This window comes from Delphinus delphis, chromosome 1 (assembly GCF_949987515.2).
Source record: "Delphinus delphis chromosome 1, mDelDel1.2, whole genome shotgun sequence".
NCBI classification, from domain to species: domain Eukaryota; kingdom Metazoa; phylum Chordata; class Mammalia; order Artiodactyla; family Delphinidae; genus Delphinus; species Delphinus delphis.
This window is the reverse complement of record NC_082683.1, coordinates 178,349,126-178,371,935: the sequence shown is the minus strand read 5'-3', so window position 1 is coordinate 178,371,935 and position 22,810 is coordinate 178,349,126. Positions and strand designations below refer to the sequence as shown.

General features: G+C 32.8%; 1 protein-coding gene across 29 annotated transcripts in view; it reads left to right on the top strand.

Moving 5' to 3' along the window:
* Nucleotides 1-22,810, top strand: part of KCNT2 (potassium sodium-activated channel subfamily T member 2) — a 414,242-nt gene that overhangs the window by 383,537 nt on the left and 7,895 nt on the right. For 18 of the 29 annotated variants that reach the window (XM_059998767.1, XM_059998584.1, XM_059998627.1 and 15 more), the window contains one exon: nt 4,006-4,306. In XM_059998767.1, the coding sequence (XP_059854750.1) occupies nt 4,006-4,306 (301 nt within the window). Of the gene's footprint in view, nt 1-491; nt 3,746-4,005; nt 5,502-7,063; nt 9,987-10,017; nt 10,124-15,248; nt 15,606-16,026; nt 21,435-22,810 lie in introns of those variants that run through there. The other 11 variants (XR_009517128.1, XR_009517120.1, XR_009517119.1 and 8 more) reach the window with 11 other exon arrangements.

Genomic DNA, 22,810 nt, shown 5'->3' with positions numbered 1-22,810 from the left:
TCTCTCATAGCTGTGGAGGCTAGAAGCCTAAGATCAGGGTAGCAGCACTGTCCAGTGAGGGTCCTGTTCTGGTCACACACTTCTCCTTGCATCCTCACATGGTAGAAGGGGCCAGGAAGCAGTGTGGGATCTCCTTTATAAGGGCACTAATCCCACTGATGAGGGCTCCACCCTCATGACCTAATCACGTCCCAAAGGCCCCACCTACAAATACCCTTGGGAATTAGGATTTCAACATATGAATTTTGAGGGGACACAAACATTCAGATCAGACCATGGCAATATGTAAATATATTTTTTCATTCTCACAAACATTAGCGTTAAACTTTGGTTTTTTAGGTTAATAATTATGTTAGGCTTCTGACAATAAAAGTACCAAAAGTCAAGCCAGAGTTCTCCCATTATTCATAGAAATAGTGAAAAATAATTCATAGAAGCAGTACAGAATAATAAATCTCCCCTTTGGCTTAAATACCTATTTTGTTTTTCAGATTTCACAAAACTTTAACCGAGGAAACTTCACCTCCAAGAATTTGATTATAGCACCTTGATTTCTTATGAAATATAGTCACTGGTAGAGGAACTGCACCAAAATATGAGTCATTCCTTTTTCATACTTATGCTTTACTTTTATATAGCACCTCATAATTATTTATTTTTCTTTTCTCCCTTTTATGGTATTTTCATATAAGATTATGAACCATAATATTTACTAATATTTACTTAGCACTTGCTGAGACAGTCACTATATTATGCACTCTTCATGAGTCATCTTTTAGATTTGCTTGGAAAAACACTTTGAGCAAAGTAATAATATAATTATCATTTTTCAGATAGGGAACTGGGGATAATCTTTTAAGTTACATAACCAGGAATACAGAACCGGTAAGGGGTAGAACTTGTATTTAAACCGAGCTCTATCTGATGCCAGAATACTTGCTTTTAACCACTCTATAACCCTGACTCTACGTTCAGGAAAAGGTCCTACGATGAAGGCACGTTCGTGTATCCTAGCACTACTCTATTTCCAGTAGGTCATGATGTCATGTTAGGAACACAGTAGAGTTACAACCAGGTGATGAAATGGCACCAGGAAAATGTATTTATAAGTTGACCTTCTTTTAAAACACAGAGGCACACACATGTGTGCCTACACACGTTCAGTACCCAGCAATAGAATAACTCAGTTTATTACCAAAGTAACTGATATTATGGATCATCATTCTTCTAGGATATATTAATATTATTATTATGTGTGGAAGGATACAGGTGACATGTTTTCTTTATATATTAATGTGTTATATGAATTTGCACATTTCTATGAGGTAGAAGATGGGTATCATTATTCTCATGTTACATAATGGTTACACAGTTTATTATAGGCACAGAGCTAGGAAATATCCAAAATATCAATCAAGTTTGTGTATCGTAATGCAGAAAAATTCAAAGTACTTTTTATTATGTCATACTGGAAGGCTGGGAGAAAGGCATACAAATTCCAAACATGTAGAGAACAATCTATGTATTGTCAGTTTAGATTTCTTAAAATTGATCCCCTAATCCTTCTAATTCTTTTCTCTTTAGTTAAACTGGTATATAAAAAGAGATGTTACTTTTATTGAAATAATGATAAAAATGCCTTGTGAGTCCTATGGATTTTTTGTATAAATCATGATATCATTTCCCTAGGGAATTCAAAATAATGGTGAATAAGAGATCCAGTATTATTTAGCTAATATATACTTGATATAATTCCTGGTACACATAACTAAGAGGAAGCATTCACAAAGACAAATATTGTTGTATCGTCTACCTGGAAGAGAAGCGAATCTCCAGTCTCTCCCTTAAAATATTTATTAACTTACGGTTCCATGACTTTAATTGTCAGTGACATTATATGGGCATATCTTGAGTATTTGGTCTGGCAAGATTACTATTTCCACATATTTGTAGGAATCAAACTATTACAGGGACTTATGCCTAGAAAGATTACTTCAAATAAACTTAATATTGTGATTCGTGAATCTCTACAAGCCAAGTATCTAAATATGAATGAACTAACATGTTTTCATTTTTGCCACAAAGTACACATAAACTGAAATTACTGAACAAAGACTGATATTCTTTACTGATGGTAGATATTACTCAAGGGTTTATGTATTTTACTTTCAGAGAAGAGGATTTTCAGTATATTATCAACCAGATAAAACTAGAATAAGTTAAGACTTATAAAGGTATCCATTACTGCAAAACCATTGTATTAAAATTTTTAATACTTCCAACCTAAATTTCTATAGCTAAAATGAGGTTTCTATATTTTGGGTGAAATGTTCTCTTATCCCAATGGGATTAACATATACCCACTACTATATATAAAATAGATACCCAACAAGGGCCTGCTGTATAGCACAGGGAACTATATTCAATATCTTGTAATAACCTATAAGGGAAAAGAACCTGAAAAATTATATGTATAATATATATAATTTGTTAACCTTCATAGCTTCATGATAAGAGACTATTTCTCTCTTGTTTAGATTGAATTATTTCTTTTTTTAAAAAAAATTAGAGTATAGTTAATTTACAATGTCGTGTTATCAATAGTTTCAGGTGTACAGCACAGTGATTTAGTTATATACATATATAAATAATTCAATCTAAACAAGAGAGAAATAGTCTCTTATCATGAAGCTATGAAGGTTAAACAAATTGTTTTGATATCACTCTTCTACAGTACTGTTTTGGAACAAATGTTGAATGAATATTTACATTTTTTATTGAATTTAAGTGTGAGATGATTGCATAGCTTGGCACTCAGAATTGTGTGTAAGGCATTGACTGCGCCTCCATAATTTATATTCACTTTTAAAGGATCTTGTTGGATCTGACTCCTGACCTTACTTAACTTGGTAATTTAAATTCTATTAGTTTGGAAGCCAGCGACACATGCATGTTGTAGCTGAAGCTCAAACTTCCATTCACAGACAGGAAACACAGCAGGATTCCTAAACATGGCTCTTATGCAGAATAAAATGCAGGAAACTGTCCCTTTGCATGTGCATGCTTTAGAAAGTAAGGCTTTCTGCTTTGAACCGTGTTTCAGTTCATATGATTTCCTGGTATGAAAAGCAACAATTTTGAAACAGGAAACTTTGGGCTCCTAAGGACCTATAATCAAAGGAAAGCTTCTTACTTTAAAATCAGATTTAGTAGTAAAAGAGCAGATCAAAATAGACTTTATGAATATGTTCATTGTTTTTCCCTCCTATGGAGAATAGCCTGATTTAAGTTTTCTTTGTGATTCTAGAATACATTTGTGAAATACTAATATTTACAACACAGTTTCACTTAGAACTGAGAACATTTCCTGAAATATATTGTAATATTTCCATCAGAAAACATTTTATGTGGTGAATAATTAATGCATGAATTAAATAAAATGTACTTTTTGTTTTCCTCTGGGTCATATGAGCAAATAAAAAATTTCACATTTTATAAAGTTCAGGCCAATGCCTTCTTTAGAAAGAGCAGTAAATTTAAAACCTTAAAAAATATTATTAATTCCGAAAATAAAACAACTTTTATAATCCTTATTTAAATTTCATGTGAAATACTAGGAGCAAATTGAGAAAAGTCCATTACATTGACTTTATTTGAATAAAGTTATAAAATATCTAGTTCTTTTGCTTGTGGTTTCAAACAACTCTATGCTAGTAGTCATTTGATAAGATAACTCTGATACATAAAAAATTAAATTATTTTTATAAAGAAACTTATATTGGAGGATGCAAGGATATTTTATCTGGTTCAAATATAAGTTCAAAAAACATATTTTCTAATTTTTTAGTAGCAGAAAATTAGTATCAATGATTATGATTTTGCTCTTTCTGTAAAAACTCTCATGAGATATATAATTATATTAAGATATTAGCAAAAAATAAGAATATAACTCCAGGCTACATGATTCCTAAAATATCTAATTACCAATATGCATTTCTTTTAAAGTCTCAAATATCCATCAGTGTGGAAGAGTGGGAAGACACCAAAGATGCCAAAGAGCAAGGTCACCACCGAAGTAACCACCGCAACTCAACATCCAGTGACCAGTCCGACCATCCCCTGCTAAGGAGGAAGAGCATGCAGTGGGCCCGAAGACTGAGCAGAAAAGGTCCCAAACACTCCGGTAAAACAGCTGAGAAAATAACCCAGCAGCGCCTGAACCTCTACAGGAGGTCAGAAAGACAAGAGCTTGCTGAACTTGTGAAAAATAGAATGAAACACTTGGGTCTTTCTACAGTGGGATATGGTATGCTCTTTACAAGTATTGTATGATGTGGACTTGTGATTTCTTGCCGTTAGTTGTAACAGAGTTGGCTCTAATTTAGTAACTTAAGAATCACATTTTTGTTTCACAGGTCAGTTTGAAGGGACTAGTAACACATGTCTAATCTCCTAGAGACAATTATAATGTTAAAAAGAGAGCGCTGAAATTTTTAAGTATTTGCTCAGGTCTCTAGATACTGTGTTGAACCCATTACAAGAATTATCTTAATTTTAATTTTCACAAAAAATCTTCCATTTTAGAGATAAGGAAACTAAGTCAAGTAACTTGCTAATTAGCTTGTTAATAGCCTGACTGAGATTTGTATCCAGTTCTGTCTGGCTCCAAAGTCTGTTTTACACACACACACACACACACCACATTTTATTTTAGGGCCTGGGATAAAATAAATTTGTGGCATTGGCAAGTAACTAAATGGATGAGCCACAGATGAACCAAAATGTTTCTATAAAATTTGTTCAGTTTGTTGTGATCCAGAAACAAAGAATCTTCAAAAGCTTTCATCTGAAGCTCAAATAGTGCTTAACCTCATACAGTGCAGATATGTCCCAATGATTGTTATGCTCTTATGTTGATATATGATCGTAATATATATATATTGCATATAGCACAGCTTAAATAAATAATGCAAAGACAATTTTAAAATGTCATTTATCACTATAAGAATTTTATTTAAAGGAAATTTAGTCAACATATGAGAAAATCAAATAATAAATAAGGCGTTTTAGTTTGTTATATATATATACATATATATGTATATATATATACATAACTTGGGTAAATCAGGAGCTAAGATGTCAGTATCATGTAGGTTTTAAGGGTAACATAGAATAAATGCCGTATTTGCCCCCATCTCATCTTTATTATTAAAGTCTCAACTTGAAACAGTGTACATAGGGAGAAATTTTAATCATTGAACTGGATGGAGTTTAAAAGAAGTTATCTGTGTTTCTTTGAACAAGAAGACGAAGCATATTTACTGAGTACCTAATCTATGCCAGGAATTGTGTTAGATGCTTTATGTATATTTTCTTATTACTCCTTATAAACACTGATTAGATGTGTGTCCCATTTTGCCCTTCAAGAAGTTGAAGTTTGAGAGGTAAAGATCTTGCTCGAGGACATAAACTTGAAATATGTTGAAGTCAGGATTCCATAGGTACTTGAAATTCATAATTATATTTCACTTACTTAAAATGTAGTACAGACTCATTCATGACGAGTAATTTTAATATAAGCACAAAAGGTCTTATATTGAGGCAAATTAAGAGAAAAAAGTCTTAATTTAAAAATTATGTTAGGAGCTCTTTGCCAATTTAATGACGTGAAGTATGATTGTACTTCTTAGTCCTATAATTACATGTACTTTTTCTAGTTATTCAGGTATTTTTTTTTTTTAAAGTTCTAGTATGTGATTATCCATCCAAGTTCCAGCTGTGTTTCATGACCATTATAACCCCAGGCTGGTCCTGAAGGCAGTGTGGCAAATAATAGTTTGACTCTGAGAGACACAAGATGCGTGAACTGACTGCATGGGAGAATCATCAGGAAAGCATATTATGTTATTGCTAATAAAATTTCTATCAGTTACCTTACATTTAGCCATTCTCTTTTTTTAATGTAAATTTATTAATTTAATTCTCATGCTAATTCTTACAGGAAGGAAGAACAGACACTGTCCACCGTTTTTTCTCTTTTCTTTCCTTCTTTCTCTCTCCATCCATTCTATCCATCTATCTACCCATAGATCCATCAATCCGTTCTAAGTCCTGTATTGGGACCCTCCAACAACATAGCGATTATGAAAACAGGATTTGGAATCTAATGCATCATGGGCCTCTGAACTTCTCCATTTATTCCTAACTCACAATAATTCATCCATTCAACAGATATTATTAGGTTGCCTTCTTAGTGTCAGGCACTGTTCCAGGTACTCGGAATAGACCAATGACCTATTCAGACAAGACCTCTGCATTTATGGAATTTATATTCTAGTGTCAGCTGGTAGATTTGTTGTATTATTTAACTTCTCAAGGCCATTTTCTGATTTCTGAAATAGAAATAATAATACCTATGTTGTAGGTTTTGTTGTGAAGGACAAATGGGATAATGAATAATAATGTGCTTAGCCCAGAACTGGCATTCAGCTAATCCCACAGATCTACCATGTATCTGTCTAAGTACTGTGTGTCTGTCTGTGCTTTATACATAAAAAAAGTAATTTTTTTTTGCCCACCTCAAAAAACAAATAAACAAACACATTTTGCACCCTTGGGAGCAATGTTGTCTTCAAGCAGAATACATGCTATGAGACAATTATTGTTTTACATGTTTGCCTTTCTTTTTTGGGGAAAAAGGAAATGTCTTACTCATTCTTTAATCTTTGTATCCCTAAACCAATTACACATTTCCTGACACATAGGAACCCAGTAGCTGCATGTTGATTGCATGAACAAATGGAGTGATTACAGATGAGAAAACTGGGTCTCAAATATAAACGACTTACTTGGATCTCCCAACCTAGTATACACTCAAGTCAGTCCTTTAACTTGTGACCTTTGACTCCATATATTTTTGTGTGTCCACTGGACCACTTATTTTTCCTACATTAGTGTCAATATTTTGTAGCACTTTACAGATTTGAAATATTTTTAAGTGCTTTATACACAATGCATGATGATTGATTTAACCACGAGTCATAATCTGATTTTTCTTGAGTAGGTGTCGCCTGATTCAAGAGAATGAATAGATTTCTTTTGACCTATTGGATATGAGACAGAAAGGAGAGAAAAGGGAATCAAAAGATGACTTTTGAGGGTTCTAGCTGGAGCAAGTAAGTGCATGGTGGTGACATTCACTGAGCTTAGAAGAAGAGGAATACTTTGGGGTGAAGATAATACATTTAATTTGAGTGCCTGGAAGACTTCAAATGGATAATGATCCATAAGAGGCTAGATTTCTGCTGTCCGGTGCTCAAGAAGAGCAAATGAGATGTGTATATAGACTTGGGAGTCACCAGCCTATCGATTTTGAGTAAGGTCATAGAAGTAGATGGAATAACCCCAGGTGAAGGACTACAAGAGAACTCTAGAAAATACATTCCTGGAATGTTAAGGGAAGAATTATTTTCTTTATAAAACAAGAGGCTGAAGTGTCTAGAACTGAATTACCCAAAAGATGTGTCATAGCACAATAATATGCTATCAGTCGGTTACATGTTTTATTGTTACATTGATTCTTTATACCTTTCAAAGGCCAGGTGGGGCCTGGGTTGGTCAGAAGCTGGTCACTTCTAGTCATAAGCAGGTTTGTCTGCTACCCCAATGTAATATAAAGTTGTATGTCCTATGTGTTTTATGGTATGAAAAAAATGTTGAAATTTTGCAGTAGAGAATGGGAGGGAATGATTAATAGTGCAGAAAGTATAGTGATATGTCATTGCTGACCTTGGTGAGGATAGTATCAGTTGGATAGCATGTGTGAAAGCCAGATTTGAGTAGCGTTAGGATGAATTAAGATCTAGATATAGTGGATTTCATATATTAGGGACCTCAAGATATTGAAAATTTAGTCTTCTGTCTTATTGCTCCATGATCTATTGTTTCCATTGCCAAAGTCATATCACGGTACAAGACGTATGTTGAAATTCCATCCAGGAGGAAGGAGGCAGAGACCAGAGAAGAAAGTGTTGTCTCCTCAATTAAAAGATGTTACTAAGTAGTTGTGTACACCATTTCCACTATGTCCCGTTGGCAAGCAAGTGTGTTTCATTTTCAGTGGCCTGAATCTAATATTTAGGAAGACAAGGCAAATGTCTTTTGAAAGACAACTATTCTCTGACTCAGTGGATGTTTTTTAAGAAATGTCATTGTGAAGGAGAGGTGAAAAATCTGGAAGAATCTGGATGAGAAAGTAGAGAGGGAAGAGGGACTATTTTTCTTTTATTTTTTTTTTTAAGGTCAGAGAGGTAAGAGCATGTTTAAATAACATTAAGCCACCAGTGGAGAAGTTGAAAGAAAATATAGGAAAGATATCACAGTCGGAGCCCTTGCTTAGATATTTGGAAGTGAGGAAAAGATGACTATTTTAAAATGCATAAACAGGTAGGTATTTTGACAGGAAGTTGAGTAATATTTCATGTGATAGTTAAGAGGTATAATCATCTGTTGAGAATGATGGCAAGAGTGGAAGGGTGAGTGTTTTAAAAATAAGCCAGAATGTTTGCAGCTTCAGAGGAAAAGGTGTCCTTTCTGCCTGAGACTAACCTTTCTGTCTTATTCTTGATTAAAAAAAATTTTAATATAGAAAATTTCAAGCATGAATAAATGTAGAAAGAAAAGTATAATGAACCCACGTATACTCATTTTACTGCTTCAACAATTATCAACTCATGGCCTATTTTCTTCCATGTATATGCCCACCAATTTCCTTCATGTCTCATATTGATTTCAGGTAAATTTCAGACCTCATATATTTCAGTAGATACTGAAATATATAGATAGTAGATCTATCATTTAAGTACTAGTTTAAAAAATATAGCCACCTACAATTTTCACACTTAAAAATAATTTTAATATCATCGAGTGTTCACTTGTTCAAATTTCCAGTGACCTCACAAATGTCATAAATTTTTTAGACTTTATTTAAATTAGGATTAATGAAGGTCTGTGCATGGAGATGGGTGACAAGTTTGTTAAATCATTTTTAATTTCCCTCATTTTGTATTTTTCCTACTGCAATCTATTTCTTGAAGAAACTCACTCTCTGTCCTGCAGTTTCCTAGACTCTGAATTTCCACTCTAAGTTGGCCTATTCTATATCCTGCCTTTTCTTTTTTTAACCATTTTTTGTTATTACTATGAACTCCTAGATTTAAATGTATTTTATATGTTTTAATCCGTATGTTATTAGATTATTCATCATGTTGTTCTAAATATGGCCAGTGGGAGCTTCTTCAGATAGCCTCCTGGGTCCTTTTGTCATGACATCAACTGTCTGTGATCGACTTCCCTTGCTCTCTGTAGGACTAAATGCTCCCCACCTAAAATAAGCCATCCCTCCAAGGATCCTGTCTCTTTTAGTGGGAAATGGTATTTCAAGATTATAACCAAGTTTCAGAGATGTTCATTTTTACTGTGTTTGTCACTTTATCTGAGTTTTTCAGTCAAGAGCTAAAAGATTAGGTAGATAGATGATAGATAGATAGATAGATGATAGATAGACAGTTGATAGATAGATAGATGATAGATAGATAGGTAAACTATTTCACCAGTTCATATGGATACTTACAATTAAAATGCAGGCTATAGGGATTTTATTTAACTTTTCCTGTCCTATATCTGTACTTTCTTTTTCCTACACCTAGATTACTGCTTGTCAATAACAATAGAAATGATTGAATTATAAAAAATCATATGGTATATTTTCACAGTATATATAAAACAGTCTCAGAATATAATATAATGTGAATATTAACACTATAATTGCTAAAAATGCATTTTTATGCATTCTTTACTTTATAGACTAGCCCAATAGCGATGTTTAGTAAAACTATTCTAAGTCTTGGAAAAGTTCTTCTTGATGTGGTTATACTATCAATTGGATATAAATTTAGACTCATTTCTGTTTTCAGTGTTTAAGAATTGCTTTTTCTAAAATTTAATTTTGTTTTTTAGTTATGTAAACTATGTACACAGTCCAAAGAGAAATATTTAATACAAGTTATATTCAAAGAAATTTAACATCTGTCCCTGTCACTGCCACACAATCTCCTTCTCCTCCGTGAGTAACCTTTTTTAACTTTATGGTTTATCCTTCCATTTTTAATTATAAATTTAAAAATATATATGGTAGCATGATATGTTCCTTTCTTTTTTTCCCCACATTACTTCTTTCACTTAACAGTACATCCTGGAGATCACTGATTTAGTAGAATATAGAAATAGTTATTTCTTTTTATAGCTGCCTAATGCTCCATTGTATAAATGTATCTTAGTCTATTAAGCTAGTCCTTTCTGTCTTTTCTAATTACAAAGTCTTGCAATTAATAGGCATATGCCTACATCTTTCTGTGTTTTTTCTCAGTGTGTCTTTGGGATGGATATCTAAAAGTGAGATTACTGGATTAAAGATTAAATGTGTATATATATATATAAAATTTTGCTATTGGAAAAATTTTCCTCCTTAAATATGTATGATTTTGCGTTTCTGCCAGAAAAGTATGAGAGACCATTTTCTCAAAACCTTGCCAACAGAATGTGTTGTTAGACTTTTGCATGTTTTGCCAATCTAATAGATTTTTTTTAAGTGGTTTCTCAGCATGCCTTCTTATTCTGATGAGGTCAAACATCCTTTCATGTGGTTAAGAGTCATTTTTAGGGAATTATTCATATCTAGCCAATTTTTATAGATTTATTTTTTGTTCTTAATATTTTTAGAGGTGCTTATGTATTAGGTAAATTAGAACTATGGATATTAATGGCAAATATTCCTTTCTCATCTTAGTCTTTTTCCTTTACTTTTATTATTTTATATTTTCATCCAATTTTTAAATTATTTGCATGATTACTGATCAATTTTAAGTAATAGGAACATATTTCTCTCTTCCAGTTTAGAGAGAAATTCTTCTATTTTTTTTTTCATTACTTATTTGGTTTCACATTTTGCATCTAAATATCCCATCTGTTTGGAATTTATCCTGGTATATATGGTGAGCAAGGGAACACAGTTTTGTATTATCTAAGATATTTTTTCATATTTAGTTATACAATACCACTTATTAAAATGCACACCCCATTCTATTGTTTTTTAGATCCTGTTTTAGCAGATCCTAAATTTGTACTTGTTATTGGGTCTATTTCTATACTTTCTGTCATGTTACAATGGTCTGTCTGCCTCTTCTGACAAAAACACCTACTGTTTTAATTGGAGTCTTTGATATCTGGTAGGGCTAGGAGCACTGCACTCTTCTTTTTCAATATTTGCCTAGCTATATTTGGATGCTGCTTCTTCTGAATTAATTTTATAATTAACTTGTTTGCTTCAGATGAAAAGAAAGGATTCTTTTCCCATGCTTTTAATCCTACTTCTTCCTGGCTCCTTCATATCCAGATTCTGTCATCTAATCCCACTCTTTCCTAATCTTTCATGTTTCTCCCTTTCCTTTCTCTTAGTTCCTCTTCCAAGGAAATCAGGTCTCCTTCCCATAATCCCAACAGAAACACACATGCACACACACGTGCATGCACACACACGTGCACACACATACACCCTTTAGTCTTCACCTTTTCTCTTGTGTTTTCTTTTATCTACTAATTACATTCCATGTCTGTGCATTATTACCTCACATTTACTCTCCACACATTTCTCCTTCTCTACCCCTTTTCTGAGAACACTGTCACATACAAAGGATTCTTATTTTCCCTGCTCTATCTACGGCAATATCCTTTCCTGGATCCTCTTTCTCTGTCCTCTTTCTGAATTTAGCTTTCAACTAAGTGTTTGCATGAAAATCACTTCAAATGATCAAACTTGTAGAACAATGCTGCTTTATAAGTGATAGATTAGAAAAGTTATTTTTATACTATTTAAAGAAAAACTTAATTATATCTCAAATAGTAGGAAATCATAAAGAAACACTGAAAAAAATGCTTAAAATCTAAAAAGTCACTAACAATATTTGATAATTAACCATGCTTGCTGAAGGCATGGATTACCTCTCACTTGTTTTTTATAGTATTCAATTCCAAAAGAAAGGTAATTCTTAAAAACCAGGGGATAACATTTTTAATATTTCCTGACATGCCTATCTCTACAGATTAGGTTGAAATACTATAAATGCTTGTGCATGTATTAACTAAGATGAACATATACCTATCCCCCAAAAGACATTAATGAGATAACAGGTATATAATCCCTCACTTGCAATTTTAAAATCCAAAATTTCTGAAGACTGAATTTTTAAGCAGGTTTGACACTAAAACTTGTATAAATGCTGAACCTTATCCAAACTTCTTGAAACTCTTTGTATCCTTTATCAGATTTATTGTGAATATTCATATGTTTGCTACAGAAATATGAAATTGTCTGTTGCTTCAGGCCCAACTGAGTGTATTACATGAACTACATTATGTGCCCAATATTACTTTCTAAATCTAAAATATTCAGTTCTGGTACACATCTGGCCCCAGGGGTTTGGGAGACAGAATTTGAGGACCTGCCTGTCTTGGGAAATTAAATAACATGAGAATCTACAAATTCTGCCTGCTTTTCATTGAAATTTGTTTGAAAACATCTTCGATATAACTTTAAAAATTTACTGACTTCAAAGATCATGGCATTATATACTAACTGGCCATGTGTCCTTTGGAAAGTCACTGTGTCCCTGAATTTCATGTTCTTCAACCATCAAATAAGGGTAATCAGGTCTTCCGAAAGGGTGAGATATGAAATAATAGAATGCATGTGACAAAAGATTTTTCAGTCTATAAACTGTGCTGCAAATATATAGTTATTATTTTCTTTCTGTTAATAACTGGCATTATTCTTCAACAATCTATTTGGCTTTCATAGTCACTAAGAACTATTCTTAAACACTGTTAACAGACTGTTAATGATTAGCACTTAGAATGATGCATATTTTTAATATTCAATATTTATATTATAAGATTTTGTATTATATAAAATAGAATATATTTTCATATTATAAATCGGCAAGTAAGTGTTCCTGGTGTGACCGCTGCTACAGATTCTAGCTGATTTTGACATGGTTTATTTTACGTTTCATACTGTTAGTAAATGAGGGAATGCCATGGGGGGAAAAAATGAAATCCTTTTAAGTGACAAAGAGTAACTTCCAGTTAGACATGGCTTTCATTACATCCACCAGGAAGCCTTAGTTTCTTTGTTAAAATTCAAATTTGTTAAAATTTGTCAAATTCATAATTTGCCTGAAATAACGGATGGCTTAACCAAGAGCTTTTTTTATAGTTAATATGGTGACTTAATTCTTAATCATCCTCTTTCTTATGGGATAGAAGCAAGCAAAAATAACAAGAAAGGATTGTTATTCCCACCCAAATGTATGATATATATGGTGATGGCAGTAGTAGTAATAGTAGCAGTAATAGTAATAGTAAAACCATCAACTTCTATTTTTAGACTCTTTTATAAATCATTGACCATTTTCATATAGGCTTTTAATAAAAAATTCCTCCAAATTCTAAACAATAGGTTAGGTACCTTTTTCTAGTAAAAGATTACTTACAAATTTATCCTAAAACAAATTACCAAAGAGGGAAAAGGCATCAAAGCTAGGTATTTTTCTAGCGTGTTTTACAACATTTAGTATTTAGGAGGAATAATATAAGTATCTGAGATCACTGTAATGACTTCAATAACAATTTATTATTTCAAAAGAAATTGACACTGGATTTTTATTGATTTTTGAAATATATCATTTTCCATCTCCCAATATAAATTAGTACAATAGTGTTGACATGTACAATCAGTATATACTGCCAGTATAGATTTCTAGAAAATGGACGATTTAATGTTTCCAGAACTGACCCATTCTCACAAGGTGGCAGGCAGACACAGAAGGATAAATCCATGGTTTTTATGTTAATCTCATTTTGTATATAGAATGTTACTAGAAAGAAACAAACTCAATGGTTTTCTTAATAGATAAAGTAATGAAGCTTTCAAAGGAGGTAATTGCTGAGCTGATAATGATTTATGGTAAATGAAATTATTTCTGCAATGAATTTTCCATATATCCCTAAAGTAAAACTATAAAGTTTTGTTTCATGGAGTTGTATCATATCCTTCCCAGAACATTAATTTCTCAATGATATCAACATTTTTACATAATTTAACACCATGGTTAACTTAATTGCACTTAAATATACATATATTTTATTTTTACAACTGGAAATTCAAGTATTGTGTTTTGGCATAAGTGTAAGAAAAATGTGGCCATTTGAATAAAATAAATTTTTTTTTTTGTCATTGAGAAAAAAATTTAATTGGTTGAGTGAACTTTTTACTTCCAACATTTTATTATGAGTTGAGTATAAATAGTCAATGAGAGAAAAGAATGAGCTTTCTAAATACATTAAAACAGTAAGAAGAAATTTCCAATTATGATGACTGTTTATGCTCTCAATTTAAATAACTAGAAAAATATAAATCAGTGTGTGCAGATGTTGGAAAAAATTAGCATATAACTTTTTTACCCGAGAAAAGGTTAACAAATGAGTTAAGCTTTTTACAGGCTGGAAGTCATGTAAGTGGACCCCAAATTAGAAAATATGACCTGTACCAGTAGAAAAAGATCAATCAACAGAAACAGACTCAAAAAACACAAATATTACATAGTTATTACAATACTATCTATATGTTTAAGGTGGTAGAGGGAAACAGGAGAATAAGGAGAGGAATTGAAGATATGAAACTCTTATTAGAGTTTAGAATTTGTAATGCAGTATTCAAAATAAAATGTGTACTGGATGGGATGTACATAAGAATAGCTACCACAGAAGAAAATATCAATGAACATAAATCCATAGCAATAGACTATCCAAAATGCAAAATAGAGAAGAAAAGAAAAACACCTTGAAAAAATAGTGTTAGTTACTTGTGGGACAGTATCAGATAATCATGTAATTGGTACCAGAAGGAGGAAGAGAATGGATATTTGAAGAAATAATGACTAACATTTTTTTTCTAAATTTGATGGGGACTCTATTCAAGATCTAAGAAGCTCAGTGAAACTCAAGCAATATAAATATAACAAATAAAATAATGCCAAGACACAATATAAAAAGTTGCCAAAAGCCAATGATAAAATGCCTCAAAAGAAGCTGGACAACACAGTATACTTACCTCTTATTGTGTTTCCATGTAGGCAGAAGAGCATTTTGGAAACAAAAACAACAACAACAAAAAAAAAGAAGCCGGAGGAAGAAGTCATTTTTTTTTTCTTGAATGAGAGACAAATAAAAGGACAATAGCGAACTTCTTGTCAGAAACTTCTCAAACCAAATCACAGTTGGGAAACTTCTTTAGAGTACTGGAAAAAATAGTCTACCTAATACTCTATAAAAATATCTTTCTAAACTAAAAGCAAGTAAGGACAGTTTTAGGAAAAAAAACTGAGAAAATTTGTCAACAGCAGCTCTACTGTCTAAAAAAAATGTTCAAAGAAGTTCTTAAGATAGAAGGAAAATGATGCCAGGTGGAAAGTTAGATCTAAACAAAATAAGTAAGTATGTGGGCACATGTAAAATATACATTTCTATTTTTAAAATTTTGTTCAAAGATAATTTACTGTTTATAACAAACATTGTAAGGTTTATAGCATATATAGAAGCAAAGAAGTATGGCAGTAATAACTCAGATAATAAGGAAGAAATAGAAGTATAATGTAGTAAGCTTGTTATATTACATGTGAAGTGGTGTATTATTTAAGAGTAGATACCGAAAAGTTAAAGCTGTATATTTCAGACCCTAGAGCAGGGGACAGCAAACTGCGGCACACCAGTTTTTGGAGAAAAGCAAACATTCTTGCTAGTTTTTGTATTTTTTATGGCTGCTTTCACTTTACAGTTTAAAAAGTTTAATAAGTAAAACAGAGCTCATATGGTCTGAAAAGTCTGAAATGTTTATTATTTCATTCTTTACAGAAAAAAAAAACATTTGCCAACCCATGATCTAGAGAAACTACAACACAACTAAATCAAAGAGATATAACTAAAAACTAATAGTGCAAATAAAATGGAATGATCATATGAGGAGCTTTTTAAAAACTCATTAAATCCAAAGAAGGCAGGGAAAGAAGAAAAGAGGAGCAAAGAACATCTGGGACAAGTGAAACACAGCTAGCAAGATGGTAGATTTAAACTCAACTATATTTATATTAAATATAAATGGACTAAACATTTTGATTAAAGGCAGAAGGCATCAGATGGGATTAAAAGAAGCAATATCCAGCTCTGTGTTGCCTAAAAGAAGCCCACTTAAAATGTGAACAAAGAAATAGATCAAAAGAAAAAGCATACAATTATATTTCATATAATCACAAATCCATAGAAAACTGGAGTGGCTATATTAATATTAAAGTAGGTCCATACAATAACTTGGATGCCTGACAAAAACATTACACAAAGGGAAAAAAAAGCCACACAGAAACACACTGTAAGATCTTAGCAGAGTTATTGTTCCTAGAAATTAGTGATTCTAAGGGTTGGAGGTGAAAGATGGGAATTGACTGCAAAAGGGTAAGAGGGATCTTTTTGTCATTATAGAAATGTTCTATGTTGTAATTATGGTAGAGGTTGCACTATTCTATGCATATATCAAAACTCATTGAATGTGCATTTTGAATTAGTAAATTTCTTATTTTGTTTACCAATAAGTCTATGAGATAAACAGAACAATGATGATTATCCAAAGATAACTTAAATTATATGCTTAAAATCATATAGGAAGTTTACAGTTAACTTGTTAAAGGTAAACCTATAGACTTTGCCTATCTTGTTCATTGCTGTCCCCAGATTTAGAATTATTTGTGACTATAATCATGCCCAGTTAACATATTAAATGACTAAATTGGAGAATAAAATAATGAATATCATGTGATAAATTATGATTATCAACTAATCATAAAAATGCCTCTGGTAAGACATACGGTGGCACTACAGGTTAGCTGCAAAACTGAAAAACATGCTATATACTTATTTTTAAATTGTTCAGATAATATGTTCAATACATTTTTCTTCAATCTCAGATACTATTTCAGGTGAAGTACCTTTAAGTTTAAAGTAGTGTATCCAACTACTAAAATGAAAATAAATAAGGTCTTTCCAAAACCTTTTGGACTTTCTGTGTAGAAGTGTATTTATTTTACTTTTTCAGATTATCAGGTAGATCATAGTTTTAAATTTAGAAATATTCACCTGAAAATATATTGAACCCGTTATTTGCGAATATAATTAATGTTCTATTTTTTAAAGTGTACCTGTGTTTGTTACTTTGCAGACAATCTGTACTGTTTCAGCCCACATCACTTAATGTAAAGTATTGTAATAGTATTTTCAAAGAAACTAGCATTTATTGAGCAGTTTCCATTCACTAGGGACACATAATAGCTCTAAAGGTCAATACTTGTTTAGGGGAGGGTGGGCAGTGGAGAAAGCATTTTAAAAAAACAAAACTGAACCTGAACCATTGAAGAAATAGTACGTTTTTAGACACATTATTCACTTTTTTTGAATTCTCTATCACATTAAAAAATGGCAAGGGGGTTTTGGTCTTTTACCATTTATACAACGTAGTAATACAGATTTTTAAATGTTAAGAAATATCAAATACTCCATTTTAAAGGAAAATTGAGTCTAAAGTAACTAGTTTTGTGTATGAAGCTAGTAAGTGATGGGGAGGCTCATGACAGTTGAAAATGAGTGATTTCTGAAGCTTTGCTTTATATCATTCTTCTTGTTTGGCTAATTGTTTCATCTCATCTTGATTTCTGGATGTTTATATGAAGGGAGGTTAAGAGAGTATATTTCTTGCTTTTATCTTGTGTATCATAAAGTAGTTCCAAATTATCGAAAGGTAATGAAAATCATTTTAAGTAGAGGTGGTTAAATATATTTATTCTTTTATCCATACCTCTAGCCACCTTTTCTTCCCTGAAAATACACTGGCAAGTTCAGTAAAATGAACAAAATAGTTGTACTCATAAACACAGTTTGATACTAAACTGGAATACATGAGCCAGTTAAATCAGCACTAAAAAACTAACCCGTTTCATAGGTGGATAACACATAATGTAGATGGAAATTCAGGTGAGGGGAAAGGGAAATCATCTCTAGGTTGTGCTATTACCAGTTATTTGGACTGTACCCTGTTGGGGAGATAAGCACTGTGCAATGGAGAGTATTTTCTCTGGTATTTCTTGTGTCACTGAAGAAAAAATATGCTCTCACGCTGGTACAGACCAATTTCTTCCTTTTTAATTACTTGCCTTTTCCATCAGCATTCAGATGTGCTGTGGTGTCCATCCTAAAACATCTCCATCTCTTCTTCCCTCCCTTCCTCCCTCCTTCACTCTGCTCTCCCCTCCCCCCCTTTCTCTCTATATGGCTCTCTTGCTCTCTCAAGCTCTCCGTCTATCTTTCCCTCCCTCCTCCCAAATTTCCTGCATTTCCATTGCTCCCAAGCCACCATCGTCTCTCCCCTGGGCTTCTGTACTATTCGCCTACTATCCCTGAGGGCAAATTTGAGCCCCCACAAAGTCCATTTCCCACAGAGCAGCCAAAGTGTTATACTCCACACGAAATCAGATCATGCCGCCAAACCTCTCATCCTTACAACTTTTCAATGGCTTCCCTGTGCCTTTAGACTAAAATTCAAACTTCTGATCAAGGTCTCTAAAGCTCTCCAGGGTCTGGACCCAGCTTGCCCTTTTGACATTGTCTCCAACTAACTCCTTCTTGTTTAGTCCATTCTCAAGGACCTGTTTTCTGCAACTTAAACTCAATCATTTCAGCCTTTCCCATTTGGGGTTCTTTGTAAACTTTTCTTCCCCATCTTTGCATGCCAACACCTTCATATCACAATATAGGTACAATTATTATTTACAAGTTATGGATTGAATTTGCCTGCTCTGATAATAGGAAACCTTTATACAGCACTTGATATTCTGGATCAGAATTGATTCTAAGAACTGTATATTTATTCTGATATATTAACGTTAAATTATACTTATTATTCATTTATCATTTAATTCTAATAATAAGCTTTAAGACAAAAAACTATTGCTACCCCATTTTACAGGTGAGGAAACTGAACAGAGAAAGATTAAGAAATTAAGTAATGTGCCTAAGGTCTCGGCATAATTGGGAAACCAGGATTTCAATGCAAGCCCTCTGGTTTCAGGGTCTTTGTTCTTAACAGAGCTTTTCATTGATACCTTTGTATTCTTTGAAATGCTTCTCTGATAACAATACACAATGGATGTGTGTTTTTGGCAGTCTTATTTAACAAAACCTACACAAATACATGTAAGATTTAAATTTATTTTATCAAATTTTATTCTCCTCTTTTAAAACTGCTTTTAAAATACTTCAAAAGGGACATTTTAGAAACTGAAACAAAACAAAAATATGAAACTCATGTGTGTGGAATGGGACTCAATCAATTATTATGTAAGAACAATAGGAATATACATCTATATCCTTTCTGTTATGATCTATTTACCTGAAGCACTCTATGCAGAGTATTTCCTATATGAAGATTTCGATTGAATAATTACATATGCTAATTAATACAACAAAAGAAGTTTCTTGGTAAACACTACTAGTAGTTGTTTAACTTGACTCAAATTTCTTTTAAAGTTTTCAGTATTCTACTTCATTTATTTCAACTTTTCAAAGAAGAATAGTTTTATTAAGATAAGTATGTCAATGATGAACAATAATTTCTATAAGACACTTTAAATGATATAGTGCTTTTTATTTTACCAAGGTCAGAGATTGCTTATTAAGAACACATTGAATGTCCTCACAATAGATTTCCTTAGTAGATATTTTTGCTGGGTAGGAGATAAATTCATGAGCCAAATTTTCCTAAGTAAATTTATTTTCTTCGCTAAATATGTTATTATATTTGTGGTAAAGAGCCTTTTGATCTTCAGTTGGTTGAATCTGCAGATATGGAGCCCACAGATATGGAAGGTCAATCTGCAATTTTTTTTTTTTTTTTGGCTGCCTGAACAGCATGTGGGATCTTAGTTCCCCGACCAGGGATCGAACCTGCGCCCCCTGCTTTGGAAGCGTGGAGTCTTAACCACTGGACCGCCAGGGAAGTCCCAAGAGATTTAATCCATTCATGTTTTTGCCACCACCAATGGTGATTACTATGATAGGGTCTTAAAAATACAGGAAACCTACCATATTTCCCCCTCCAGAATTCAGAAATAACTAAAAAATATGTAGGGAATAACTGGTAGAGACAAAAATACCAGACTTAGGGCTGATACAACTAAATTGTTGAATGTGATTTTGATAGATGACTACAATGGGCTTTTAAAAGCTCACTGTCTAATTCTTAAAGTCACAAAGTGAAAGAGTGAACTGTAGGACTTCCAGACAGAGCAGCACGGCAGAGAACAAGCAGACAAGGTGAACCCTACAGCAAGGCAGGCATCAGAAGGAAAGAGAGAACAGCTTTGAGCTCAGCAATTTATTTTAATTCTGTTAATTTAACACTGAGGAGGTCAGTGAGGGGTGGGTGAGGAAAGACCAGGAGTGATGAGTTCTGACTGCGATGTTACCCGTGTTTCCATATAAACCTTATGGGATCATTGAATTGAGCACATCAGCAAAATGTTTGCTCCAATTCCTGGAGTCCATGGAAAAACAAAAATCTTCAGAAAGATAAAATCCAACTATCTACTTGAACAGACACGATAGTTATACCTAGTTCTGTAAAGTTCTCAGTTATCTAGACAGTTTTTACATTTGTAACAGGCATACCAAGTCACCAATAAGATTTTGACCTCATCCCAGAACCAAAAATGAGTACAACATCATGTTAATAATCAAGGAAAAGGGTTGAATATCAATATTAACTGAGAAGGTATCTGTTAAAATTGTTTTCCCTCTAGTGCCACTGTTCAATAATGTTCACTGCTTTACATAAGAGACTTCAACAGTGCCATGGTTTACATGAGAAATTGAGTTATACGTAGCCAAATAGGTGGAGATTTTCTAATGACCTATCACATTTCAGGGCATCCTGCTTTAGTCTCCAGAATGCACCATTAACCTCTGTTCTTTTGTTTAGCTATTGTGGAAATTCACACAAGGGGGAAATTTCTCAGAAAGAATACATAAGTCAAAATTGCTTTTTATGTAGAAAGATGATTCTGGTCATCTTCTGCCAGTACAATATGCATTGAGTTGAAATTGCACCTTATTTGGAGTAAGCTCATCGCTATATATTCATTGGAATTCCAAGCTCCAGCTGATTGAATTAGCCGTCCACCCCCTCCCCCAGGTATGATTGGCAGATTTAGCTAGTAAAAATACAGGATTCCCAGTTAAATTTAAATTTCAGATAAACAACAAATGATTTTTAGTATAAGCGTGTTACCTATAATAGTTGGGGTGTGTATATATATATATATATATATATATATATATATATGCTAAAAATTGTTAATTTTTAATTTGAAATTCAGATTTCACAGGGCATTCTCTATTTTGCCTGGCAATCTTATCCCCACGACAGGATACAATTCCTTGTGTCTGCCCCTGGGATATGCAACCGAATATATTCCTTTATTTGAGTATTAATTTGACAATCTTATGATTATAATAGCTTTACTGGCAAACTTATGGTGGGTTCGATTATACTGCAGTTTATCTGCCTTGTAAGATAAGGATGTTCATTTATAGACTTAAGAATAAGGCACATCTGGATATCAACTTGAAAGATCATAACCGAAATTACTGTCTTTCACAGTCAAGTGACAGGTTTCTAGTCAAACCTAGTGGTGGATGTTATTTTATAAAAATAATATATATTTTCCAGTGTAGGAAATTATCAGGATCAGCTATGTTGGCCTAAAAAAGATCTTTAATTTTAGGCAGTTACTTGAGTATATATCTTGATATATCCTTGATATATATTGATATATCTCTATTAGTATGAAATATATTCTTAGATTTTGGATCAAACTGCAAAATTTAGTACTACTTTTAGGAACCAAGCTTGTCTGCAACTGAAGTGGCTAGATGAGTACTATGGCTCTAGAGCAGGATTTGAAACAGTGCCCTCCCAGCCTAAAAACTTTACCCTTGGGAAGATTAATATTTATTGAGTATGTGTCCACATGGCTTTATATTTACACCTTCTCATAGCCTTAGCAGCTAAAAAATCTCAATCCTAAAGCTATTTTCATTTTCAGTGCCAGTTCAGTTCTCCATACTTGAAGTCTGATGATGTTTTCAGAGTGAACTGACAAACTTAAAGGGCACAGCTTTTTATTTTTAAAATATGTATTGTTTTAGAGAAAAATAAAGGATCCCGTGGTACACTTCCCTTAAAACTTACAATTAAATTCTGTTCCACAGGATTCTTTGCATTTGGCAAGAACATTACCATGTCTTATATCAGATATATCATGGAAGGAAGTCAAAAGTATTTAGGGCCTTCATGCTTTTTAGGTACATTTCTGTTGTGTTTTTTAGACACGATGACATTAGATGATTTTTTGCAGAATTCCCATATGAATGTTCCTATCTGGGATGGCCATTTATAACCACAATTTTTTTTAATAATTATTAAAGCATAATAAATTAAGTGAACATCCTGTCTAGCTATTTCATTAACAGGAATACTTTTTCAGTGTAATAGCTTACAAGGTAGATTATAACTGTGGTTGTTCTGAACAGAATTAGA